Source organism: Staurois parvus, unplaced genomic scaffold, assembly GCF_062004578.1.
Source record: "Staurois parvus isolate SC_StPar_1 unplaced genomic scaffold, SC_StPar_1.0 ptg000346l, whole genome shotgun sequence".
In the NCBI taxonomy this organism is placed as follows: Eukaryota; Metazoa; Chordata; class Amphibia; order Anura; family Ranidae; genus Staurois; species Staurois parvus.
The window spans coordinates 434,041-446,428 of NW_028318142.1; the positions used below are offsets into that span (position 1 = coordinate 434,041).

The window sequence follows — 12,388 nt, forward strand, 5'->3', positions numbered from 1 at the left end:
GCCTTCTCCCAGCTTTTTTTTTTTTTTTTTTTGAGAATGGGTTGGCTTCTCTTAGAAAAAAATCTTTATATACTGCTAATAGTACAGTGTATTGGTTGCTTTGGAATATATTTGAATATATATTTGAATATTTGTGAAAATCTTTTGAATATTTTGGGAAAGCTAATGAATCAAATGTACTTCTGATGTTACTGCTTTGTCAAACTTTTTTTTTTCCTTTTTTTTTCTTTTTTTTGTTTAAATTTAGGTTTTGTTCTCTTTTTATATACTTGTTATAAAAACTTAAAAAAAAACAAACTGAATTAAAAAAAAATACAATGTTGACTATCCATTGTTTCATCCACCTCCATATTTGTGTTCAATATTAGCATATTTTTAAACAGAACGCCTAAACTCAATACAAATGTTCCTTTTTTTTTAAATGAACTTTTAAACTATTCACATCAAAGATATAATTGTTTCTCATGAGTACATAACCACTTGCAGCTGCAGCACCAACGATCGACCAACCAGTCACATGAATCTCTTCAGATTTACTGTAAGCAATATCTCATTGCTCTAAAAAAATGTTTTACAAGTAAATTGAATAAAAACTGTAACTAATGAGTGAAATTACACACACCAACAAATGTAGATCTACGCAAATTACATAATAAAGGTCTGTTTACTGAATGTATACAAAAGTGACACTGTTCCACTCATTTTTGGGACACAAGGCACAGCTCAATACTTCAGTGCTGAACTCTATTACCTACGAACATTCATATTTTCTGGAGACACCAGCACTGACATGTTGCCACTGGAGTTCTTAGCTTTTAACTGCCCCCCCCCAACAAGTCTCACTCAGCTGATTCTATTTTAGATATAAACTAGGCAATGTGTGTCTGTTCATGAAAGGATGACCTCTTTTAGTGGCCATGGCAGGTGGCCAGATCGGGGAAAGGAGGTGCCACAATTTTGAGGCTGTAGTTCTTCAGAGGTAGGAAGCCACTGAGGGATTTAGTGGGTTAAAAATAAATACAAGTGTTAGAAAAACTGACCCTTTAAAGTGTATATGAACCATTACAATTATCCCATTGTTTGCTCCTTTTATGGTCTGTAAAATAAAAATATTTGAAGTGTTCTATTATATGTGTTCTATAATTTTAAAGCATACCTGTTTGTCCTGGCCAAAGTCTAGTGAGCTGGTAGGTTCCAGGGCTCTCTGCCTGTAATGCACTCTTCTCAGTTAAATTGTTCCCAGCTATCAATGTGGACTACAGAATACATCCCCCTAATCTTAGATGGAAGAGAAGGGGATGTTCAGCAGTCCTGTCCTATGCTGATTCAAATATTGTCCAGAGAGTGAATGTTGTCACTTGTCACTGTAGGACGGGAAGTGAATAACTGGCAGGATCACCTACAATATCTCACAGAAGTGAGTACACCCCTCACATTTTTGTAAATATTTTATATATTTTCATGTGACAACACTGAAGAAATTACACTTTTCTACAATGTAAATTAGTGAGTGTACAGCTTGTATAACAGTGTAAATTTGCTGTCCCCTCAAAATGACTCAACACACAGCCATTAATGTCTAAACCGCTGGCAACAAAAGTGAGTACACCCCTAAGTGACAATGTCCAAATTGGGACCAATTAGTACATTTACTGCTAGCAGGCGGTACAGCAAGGCACCGCAATGTACCCGTATATCTCAGATGAACTTTCTGGTTTTCGGGTTCGAGTGCACGCACCCTCTGCTGACCTGTGTGGTTATTGGACACAGCACAAGTTTGTCAGCAGGTTGCAGCCAATGACTTTGGCTGTACACCTGCTGATCGACTGTGGCCAATCACAGCACAGAGTTGCCTTTACAAACACATGACGATGAACAGCAATTTGGCTGTTTCTTCTCCCAGAAATCAGGGAGAAAAGACAGCCAGATCATGTGAGTAAAAGCACATGCACTTAGTCAACACCTTTGATTGCCCTTCTGATCACCCCTGTCGCTCATTAGTACAGTGTACAGGCATTATCACTGATAACTGCATTAGTGTCACTAGTGACGTCAGTTACTGTTATGATGAATGCGGTGCTCGACCCCTACCCTTCTCACCAACTCGTGACAAAGGACCAGCCAATCTTACACCACGCTGTCATTTTTGTATCAATGCTACTCTCAGCTGCACCCTGCAAAAGATGTTCCAGCTTGTGGGACCCCTATCTAGGTGACAGCAGTCTGACAGCGATTGTCACAGGGTTGTTAACTAAGCAATTAACTCTTTAAGCTACCACCATCAGCTTTCCCTGAGAAGGAGGAAACTCACAATCTTAGCAATAACTATGATTTTAGAATAAACAATCTGTAACATCCACTGTCATCACAGACAGGTACACTATATTGCCAAAAGTATTGGTCGGCCTGCCTTTACACGCACATGAACTTTAATAGCATCCCAGTCTTAGTCCGTAGGGTTCAATATTGAGTTGGCCCACCATTTGCAGCTACAACAGCTTCAACTCTTCTGGGAAGGCTGTCCACAATGTTTAGGAGTGTGTCTATGGGAATGTTTGACCATTCTTCCAGACAAGAGGGCCTGGCTCGCAGTCTCCACTCTAATTCATCCCAAAGGTGTACTATCGGGTTGAGGTCAGGACTCCAAAGGATTCCAGGTCACCCCAAACTCACTCATCCATGTCTTTATAGACCTTGCTTTGTGCACTGGTGCGCAGTCATGTTGGAACAGGAATGGTCCATCCCCATACTGTTCCCACAAAGTTGGGAGCATGAAATTGTCCAAAATGTCTTGGTATGCTGGAACTAAGGAGCCAAGCATAACCCATGAAAAACATCCCCACACCAGAATCCCCCCTCCACCAAAACTGTACACTTGGCACAATGCAGTCAGAAAAGTACTGTTCTCTTGGCAACCGCCAAACCGAGAAACGTCCATCGGATTGGCAGAGAAAAGCATTATTTGTCACACCAGAGAACACGTCTCCACTGCTCTAGAGTCCAGTGGTGGCGTGCTTTACACCACTTCATCCGACGCCTTGCATTGCACTTGGTGATGTAAGACTTGGATGCTTCGTGGCTGAGTTGCTGTTGTTCCCAGTTGCTTCCACTTTGTTATTATACCACTAATAGTTGACTGTAGAATATTTAGCAGCAAAGAAATTTCACGGATGGACTTATTGCACAGGTGACAACCTATCACGGCACCACGCTTGAATTCACTGAGCTCCTGAGAGCGACCCATTCTTTCACAAATGTTTGTAGAAGCAGTCTGCATGCCTAGGTGCTTGATTTTATACACCTGTGGCCATGGAGGTGATTGGAACACCTGAATCCAATGATTTGGAGGGGTGTCCCAATACTTTTGGCAATATGGTTATGTAGTATGTTCAGAGATTTATACTACAGTAGCCCTCTTCAAGAGACAGGGATTCTTTTAGTTTTCATTAGCACATTAAGAGACAATTTCAACACTTTTCAAAATAGGGTTTAAAAGGATAAGTTCACCTTTCTACAAAAAATAATAAAATGTACATTTATTTGCAGGTAAAATGTGCATTTATTATTTTTTGTATTAGGAGCCCATAAAGCATTGTACCAGCAATCAGTAGATCGCTGATGCCATGCAGGTCTGCAGACTGTCAGTGTATCTGCTTGCTCATACATCCCATACGGGCAAGTCGATAATTCTGACAGGAAGACTCATTGAACTACCACAGTGCTCACAACGCCGTGGTAGTACATTGAGAACGTCAAGCCGACAGGCGCTAAGGTTGTAGGGACTTGTAGTCCATTCATTCACAGAATACTGTGAATGAATGAATGACATGGCTGTGTGGGCTGAGCTCCGCACGGCTGTGCTGTTTTTAAAAAGTGACAGCTAGTACAGGGAACTTCTCCCCGTACTGCTGTCACAAGGAGGGGGGGGGGAACCAGGTGGAGGTTTCAGTATTGGGAACATGTTACATGTTCTAAAAAAGGGTGGAGCATATAATATGGTCCCAAAAGGTGAACCTATCCTTTAATAATGAGAGGGTCAAAATCGGCAGAATAAAATATTTACAAAAAACAAAGATGTTACAAAGTAACAAAGAGAACAAGCAATAGCAAGACAAGAGGTGAAAAAAGGTAAATACTTGCAAAGTCCATGGTTTTAGCAGAGTTCAGTCAAGGGTGAGCAAGGTGTTCTTGGCTCTTACAACTTGACAGATGTTCCTTGGTTGATGGTACACACGAGTTGTTAACTTTTGGAGCAGTCTCTTTTTCTCTGGTATCAAGGGGGGGTGTTGTCAGAGACCATCTGACCAATTAAGTAGTTGAGGAGTGGCCATGGGGGTGTCACTTATATTCCCCATTCAAATATATACTTGATATAGGTGTGTCTTGGTCCTGTCTGATTTTATGATTTGTGTGAAGTTTTGACATGTTGAGCTGGGCAGGGTGTCTCAAAAAGGTCACTGCAAGCCTGACTCCTTTAGGATTCCTTTAGGATTTTATGGGACCCTATGTGTTCCTAGTGCTTTAATTTCCCTACAAACCATAGGTGACAGAACTAAACAAAATGAATGTTGCCTACAGCTTTGCCTAATATGCACAACCATTACAAGTGTCACCCCCCCAACCCCCCAGCCAGTGGTAATTAGCGCCAGATTTCCAGCCACACTAAAAGTTGCTGATCACCACCATTACTAGTAAAGCTCTAGTGCTGTGTAAATTCCAGTATATATACGCCACAGTTTGTAGACACTACAGCTTTCACACAAAACACTATTAATATACACAAATTGGGATTTTTTTTTTTTTTTTTTAACCAAAACACATGAAGCAGATAACATTTTGAACTAAATTTATGAAGAAATTTGATTTTATTGGATATGCTTTATAACAAAGTACAAAACATCTTTATTTTTTGCTTACTGTAGACTGTAATCAGCAGTCTTATTGTTCAGTTCTTGGTCTTAGAGGCAGCGGAAGACAGATTCGGCATCGGATCGATGCTGCATCCACCTGGGTGAGCATAATGCAAGGCAACTTTCTTCCAGGACTGAGTCCCATAAAGAGTTCCTCATTGGTCTGAGTGGTCCCCTAACCAGGACTGACCAAGGAGTGCTCACCGTTGCTGACACTATGCAGCACATGGTACATGCAGTGGGCACAGGAGGAGTACAGAGGGTGCTGGGAGTAAGTTCAACTTTTCACAAAAATATTAAAAGTGAAATATTTAAACTGAGAGAATAATTTGGTTTTAAACATGCCTTAATGACCCACAATGTGCTGTTCTTCCTCCGAACACTCCCTGTTCCTGTTAGATTCACCAAGTTCCTTGTGACTTAAAAACCTCAGACAACAATGAACAGCTGCAAGCGGGGCAGGCACCACGGTTCACTAACCCTTCCTGCTGACTTCTGAAATAACGAAACTGCAAAAAAGGTGAAAAAAACTATTGTGCTGTTCTTCTTGTTGATGCTCAGTCAGAAACTCGAGGCAAATCTTTCAACAGATTTAGTATGCTCACATACTGTAATTAGGTCACAAAGCTTCCAAGAGAACCTGTTGCCTGACGAATTCCATTAGTTGTGTAAATGGATTCATAACCATTGATAACCACATTCCATCTCTTGGAATATGCTACTTCTCAGCATGTTTGAGATCTGGAGTTAAATCAAATAATTAAGCCAAAATAATCTGTGTATAACAAAGTGTGCAGAGCTATGAAATAAATAATGCCAAACACCTGCATGGGATTCCTCCGGGTACTCCGGTTTCCTTCCACACTCCAAGGACAGTAGGTGAATTGGCTCCTGCCTAAATTGGCCCTAGTAGGTGTATGTATGAATGTGAGTTAGGGACCTTAGATTGTACGCCCCTTGAGGATTAGGGACCGATGTGAATGTAATATATATATATATTTATATATTAGAGAGAGAGAGGGCGCGCTGCATAAATGGAAGGTGCTATATAATTGCCTGAGATAAATAAAATAAATACCAAATCATGAAAGTAGAACAGAAAATAAATTGTAAGCAAAAAAAACATCCACTCAAAATAAACCATCTTGTTGTCAATATGTCAGTCCCACATACATATTTGCTTTAGATTTACCAAAAACCATATAATATGAGGTCAAACCTAAACAACATTTTCAATTGTATCCAATTAGGCAAGCCCTTGCACTACATAGTTGAAGGCAAATCTAAAGGAAATTGGGCAGAAATTGGACAGAAAATTGTAAGAAATTTGTATAGTGTATGGCCATCCTCAACAGCAGATCCCTACCTTTTGTTACTCTAAAGACATAACAGTTTGTTCTACCATGTCCTTTGGATAGTGATTTTGAATGGGAGGGGCTGATACATTATAATAAGCTGGTGCACTCATAGTGTTCTAATGAGGACGCATGCCTTTAAGGTGTGGTAGAACTGCATTTAGTGGTTATTCTAGCATAGTCCCACTGCAAGACAAGGCAAATGCGTTGCCCCCTATCTGGCCAGCTCATAACACTACACTGTGGGGGTGTGCGTCAAAAACAAGTACTGGAGGCACTTTTTTTTTTTTTCACGCACAGTGAAGTGACAAGCATTCCACTGCCGTGCACGGCACTGCGGCCAATAGAACGTGTGACACTATGGGGTTTACTTACTAAAGCTGGAGAGTGCAAAATCAGGCTTAAGAAGGCCATAGACGGGGAGAAAACCGACTTTTTTTTTTTAGAAAAACGAAAAATCGGTCAATCAACCGACATTACCACCATTGGTAAAAAAATGTCGGCTGATTTTCGTCCTGTCTACGGTCGGCAATTAATATAACAGTGATGTCCCTGCAGAGAGCTCTGCTATTATATTTGACATTTAAAAGAAGAAATAGAATTTGAAGAAACAGAATATGAATAATAAGAAGAAATAGAATATGAATAAAAAGAAGAAATAGAATATGCAGAAGAAGAAGAAATAGAATATGAACAAGAAGAAGAAAAAATTGCAACATTGTATCTATTTGTATCCATTTCGGATACAGATGTTTCTATTTGGATACAAATAGATACAATGTTGCTATACTTTTAAATGCCAAATATAATATCGGACTGAAATTTTTTTTTTTCCTTCTTATTCATATTCTATTTCTTTTTTTCTTCTTCATATTCTATTTCTTCTTCTTTATATTCTATTTCTTCTTTTTATTCATATTCTATTTCTTCTTCTTTTTCTATTTCTTCGTATTATTCGTATTCTATTTTTTTCCTTTTGTTCTTTCATGTCACTGCTCATGCGCATTTTTTAAAATCGGTAAAAAGATCGGCCGATTTGTCCATCATTGCCGCGAAAATCGGCAGAACGACAAATTTGGCCGATTATTTTCCAGCAGGACCGATAATCCAAAAGGGCAAAAATCACGAAAAACGGCCGACCGATTACCGCACTAACGATCCGAAAATCGGCCGATTTTCACCCATTTTTCGTCCCATCTATGGCCCGCACTACTTCTGCATAGAAACCAATCAGCTTCTAACCTCAGCTTGTTCAATTAAGCTTTGCCAATAAAACCTGGAAGCTGATTGGTAACTATGCAAAAGTGAACCTGATTTTACACTCTCCAGCTTTAGTAAATAAACCCCTGTGTGACATAAGTTTGTTAAAAGGTATTTACCCTTGGGGTGTATCTCACCAAAACTGAAAATTGCTGTTGCAGGGGGGTGCCCAAAATTTGACTTGCAGACTTTGGGGAATATCAGTGAGTCAATCACACAAGACGGAAATTATATCTCTGGAGGTGTTTTGTACACCAGTGATATACAGAATACCTCCAGGTTGCCATTTTGCATTGAATTTAACAGAGAATTACCTTTCCTTTTCAGTCGACAGCTGGTGTAAGCTTCAATAACATTAAATTACATGATTTGTATAGCAATTGTATATGCTATAATATTTTTGTATATGCAAATGTATGTAAGGAAAGTGGAGTTACCCTTTATATTTCATTAAGGGAGAAGATAGTATTATTTTTAGGCTTAACTTACTGCAATATGAACTTCTTACTGAAAGCTAATAATGCTGATCTCCTGATAGAGAAAGCCAACATACTGGGGTAATACTGTATTTGCCTTGCAAAGGAAAAGTAGACTGTCAAACTGCAGAACATATGGAAACTCAAAAATGCACTAAGTGTTCCCACAGGACACTATACAGATGGCCATCACTGCAGTACTTAAAGTGGTTGTAAACCCTTACATATACCTAGTGAAATGACTGGCCTGAGGTGTTCAACAGAGATGAAATAAATTCTCCTACATAGGTTACACCTGATTATCTGTAGCCCTCTCTCCTCTACATGAGTTCAAAGTACACAGATCACAGGAATATTCTCAGCAGTAGAAGGCAGGGATCTGACAAAACACACACTAGATAGCTAAAGCACAGAGCTCAGTGAAGCCTGAAACCTGAGAGGAGGGAGGGTACACACCCCTATGTACAAAGCCTAATAAAGAAACATACATAGCTGAGTCTGTCAGTCACTTGCTGTGTGCTGGAGGGGGGTGGGACCATCACCTAGGATTCTGTTGTGTCAGCCAATTAGGAGTGACTTATGCAGGTAGCAGAGGGAAGAGAAATCAAAGAGAAATGATACTTGGTGCTTGGATAGAGGCAAGTACACACTGTAGAAGGATATGCTTTGTTTATTTTTCACGTCAGAGGTTTTATATCCACTTTAAACTGACAGAACCACTGCTGTGTTGTTTTTGAAAATACAAGCTTTTTTGGCTTCACTGCCTATAGAGTTCATTACATGGAAAGAGAATGCAATCAGTGATGTGTCACGGACAGAGGTTTGTATCCACTTAGATACAGTTCAAATGATACGGGAACATATTGGAGGCTGCATGGAGACACAGCTGCCATGGAGGAGTGCACTTGGAGTCACTGGAGTCCCTAGATTATCAGGAAACTGGAGAGCACTGGATCACACTGGGCACGCTGGTGACACTTGGAAATATGGGGAGTGTACAGGGCACATTAAATGACACTGGAGTGCATAGGAAATGCAGAGTACCCAGAGCACACACAGCTGTCTCCTGATTGGCCATGGTACCGGGAAGTGCTGGCAGCTGCACATCAGGGAGGACACATGTTGTTGGATCCCAGAGGAGGTATCATAATGCACACACTGGATTCTTGGTCAACAACTTACCAAGAAGCGGAAGGATACAGTCTGTACTTTACAAATGGTAGGTAACAGTAGCCCCTATTTTATGGTAATAATATCCTGGTTTGGGAGTCTTTTTTTATTACCATTAGTGAAAAACCAAGATTCAACTTCAATATGGAAAATGGTTTCCAGACTAGACTAAGTCTCCAAGTTCTTATATACAAACTAGCTCTAGGTTAGTGCTTCAAAGTATTAACCTCCCTGGCAGTATTCCCGAGTGTAGCTCGGGGTAAACTTTCAGTACCAGAAGCGGTAACCCCGAGCTACACTCGGGATTACCCTGCAGCGTTGCTCTGGGATCCCTCCAGCACTTACCTTGTCCCACAATGTCCCCCCTACAGCGTCCCCGACCATGTCCTCCGGCCGATGCCGGCATCCATCTTCCGGGTTCTGTTCCCTCTGAGCATCGGAACGTACGGGGAATTTCAAAAATGTAAAAATTTGACATTCACTCAATACACTAAAATCTGATAGTATTACATTACTGTATCAAACCATTTCACATACATTTTGTCCCAAGTTCTTTGTCCTGTGTCCTGCCTGCATTTTTACTATTCTTTCTGCTTGGAAACTGAGAAATGTCCATGGCATCCAAAAAACATCCCTTTAGGTCAAAAATGGTTTTAGAACAGCGATAGTAAATTAGAACCACTTGCAGAATTGAGCGATAATGATTCGTGGGGAAATTCGTCATCAGACACTGAAAACGATTTTGCGACTGAGCTCAGTGAAGTGCGAACTTGGCGCTCTATTTCAAATTTCAGTGTATTTGGTTTGATTACATTATTGAATTAAATTTATTATTATATTATTTTTTATGATTATTATATTATAAATTATGATTTCGTGTTTCAATTTTTATCCTACCCGGGATGACTATTGTTCGGACAGATTTCAGTGAGTTATTCCTAAGAATTACAGGCCTACAATAAAAAAACATATTTCCATTTAAAACAATGTACCGCTTTGAGCACAGAAATACTGACATAATCAGACTGCTAGGGAGGTTAAAGCAAAGGGGTAAGCATGACAGTCAGGCAGAATGAAAAGTCATCAATGGCAGCCTCTCCAGTTCTTCCCCTTAAGGGTAGACATGTTGTGGCTTCTACTAACCTGATTAGGTGGAACCAGTAGATCATATGCTCAGCAAGGCTCTGTTGAGAGTGGACAATAGTGATGTAAAGATAGATGGCAACTGCCATAGTCCAGAAGAAAGAGCTGGTGTTGGAGAAAGTAGACAGGGCACCCTGGGCCACGCAGTCCCATGTCGAAGCCTGAAAATTGCGCAGGACTCCATAGAAGTAGGAGGCGGCTGAGAACAGGTCAGCAACTGACAGGAAGAGGAGCAGTTGACGTGGACGACTCCGGAGCTCTGGCCAGCGGATGTGGGTGAAGATGATGAGCAGAGAACCCAAGAAGGACAAGGCACAAGACAACAGAACAATCACCTGCTCAGACAAGTACAGGTTTTCTCGTGGGATCGCCTGCCAATCCATAGAAACTTAGTACATAACCTGCAAACAGACACAAAAAGTATCAGTCATACAGCTTTGGTTGCAAAAGACATTTGTTGTCTACTCCTGCTAAAATGGCTTTCAATAAAGCAGCTGAAAGCCTCAAGAGGGAGAGGAGGAGAAGTGACTTTCAGTTGCTTCATTGAAAGCCATACAGGGAGATCGGTACTTGTAATTGCCCCCACCGATTCACTGATCATCCCCGACTGTCAATTGGATTTCTTTTTCTTGGCCCCCCTCCTCTTTGCCCAGCTCCTCCCCCTGATCCTCCACACCAATAGGAGAGAGAGGCTGGATCTGCTCTGCCTTCCCCTGTGCCCGCCCACACTCCAATCTGTGCAGCTTCTCAGAAGAGGATTTGTGGGTGGGAAATTGTATACAGAGCAGCCGACAGCTCTGTAATGCTTCTGACTGAGCATGTGAGTCCTTCCTTCTTTTCCTTCCGACTCTCCTCCCCTTCCCTCCCTCCCCTCCCTTCATTTAATTTCCTTCCTTCCCTCCCCTTGCTTCCTTCCTTCCATCCTTCCCCTCCCTTCCATTTCTTCCTCTTTCCTATTTTGTCCTCCAGCAATAGCATTCTTGAGTGCAGCCAAAAAAGTTTAGTTTTGTATGGTAGTAGTTAGTCCCATGTGGGGACACCTGATGTAAAAGGGGGACTCTGATGGGACACCTGATGTAAAGGAGGCCACCTGATGGGCGTTTATTTAAAAAATTTATTTTTGTAACTTTATTCTGCATAAAACATTTAACAGCGTCATTTCATGAGTTAATTTACGAGGGCGTGTTTAGGGGTGGAGCAAATGGTTGCCAGCAACTCTTAAGGCCTGGCTAGTAGCTCAGGACTTAAAATTTTGAGCCCTTCTCTGTGTTCCCATACAACGTCAACATATAAATTCAAACAGTGCAGTACTACTTAAGCTCTCTTACATCTGATATATAAAAATGTTCAGTGCTAGTAAACCATATAAAATATACTTCAACTGCTTCCAACACTTCTATATACAAAACAAAGTATAAATCAATAACTGTCCATCATGCTGGGAAAAACACTTCAAAAACAGGCTTAAAATAAGAGATAAATGAGTTAAAGCCACAGCCAGCCAGGGGGAGCGAGTATTTTCAGAAGGTGGTCAGCAATACAAGTTCTTGTTTTTCTTTTGGTACATATAAGTAATAAAAATAGTGCCTTCATATGATTTACCAGACTCTTCAAAAGAAACCACAAAAGGGAGAAACTAAAATGGTTTTTGCTCAGTTGTATTATTTAAGGGGAATAGAGGGAAAATCTTTCAATGGGGAGGCTTGTTGCAGAGAAAATTGAGAGGGAATATCTAAATTTTCTCACATTTCTTGTTTGTTCCCAAAAGAGGAACAGAAAAAGAAATCACAAATCTTTGAATAAAGGATTTTGTGCATCTAGCGTATTTGACATGCAAAGTGGATCATTTCCAAGAAAAGAAAAGCAAAGAGTGAAAATTGTAATGATCACTGACATTAAGCCTGGGTTCAAACCAATGTGGTTTGGGAAACGCTGCAAATTCCAGCACCGCATTGCAACGCTTTCATGCGATCGGACCGCATCCACACCAGAACAGTGCAGGACCCTTTTTTTTTTTTTATCCGCACCAGAATCAGATCACACCCATGCAATCCAATTCTGCACATAGCATTTT

The 12,388-nt window shown here is 40.6% G+C and overlaps 1 protein-coding gene across 1 annotated transcript in view; it reads right to left on the reverse strand.

Annotated features, from left to right (window-relative positions):
• GPR157 (G protein-coupled receptor 157) overlaps positions 1-12,388 on the reverse strand; it is a 55,166-nt gene that overhangs the window by 35,151 nt on the left and 7,627 nt on the right. Inside the window, exon 2 of the mRNA XM_089684324.1 lies at positions 10,315-10,715. Coding sequence (XP_089540450.1) covers positions 10,315-10,697 — 383 coding nt within the window. The 5' untranslated portion in view covers positions 10,698-10,715. The remainder of the gene's footprint in view (positions 1-10,314; positions 10,716-12,388) is intronic.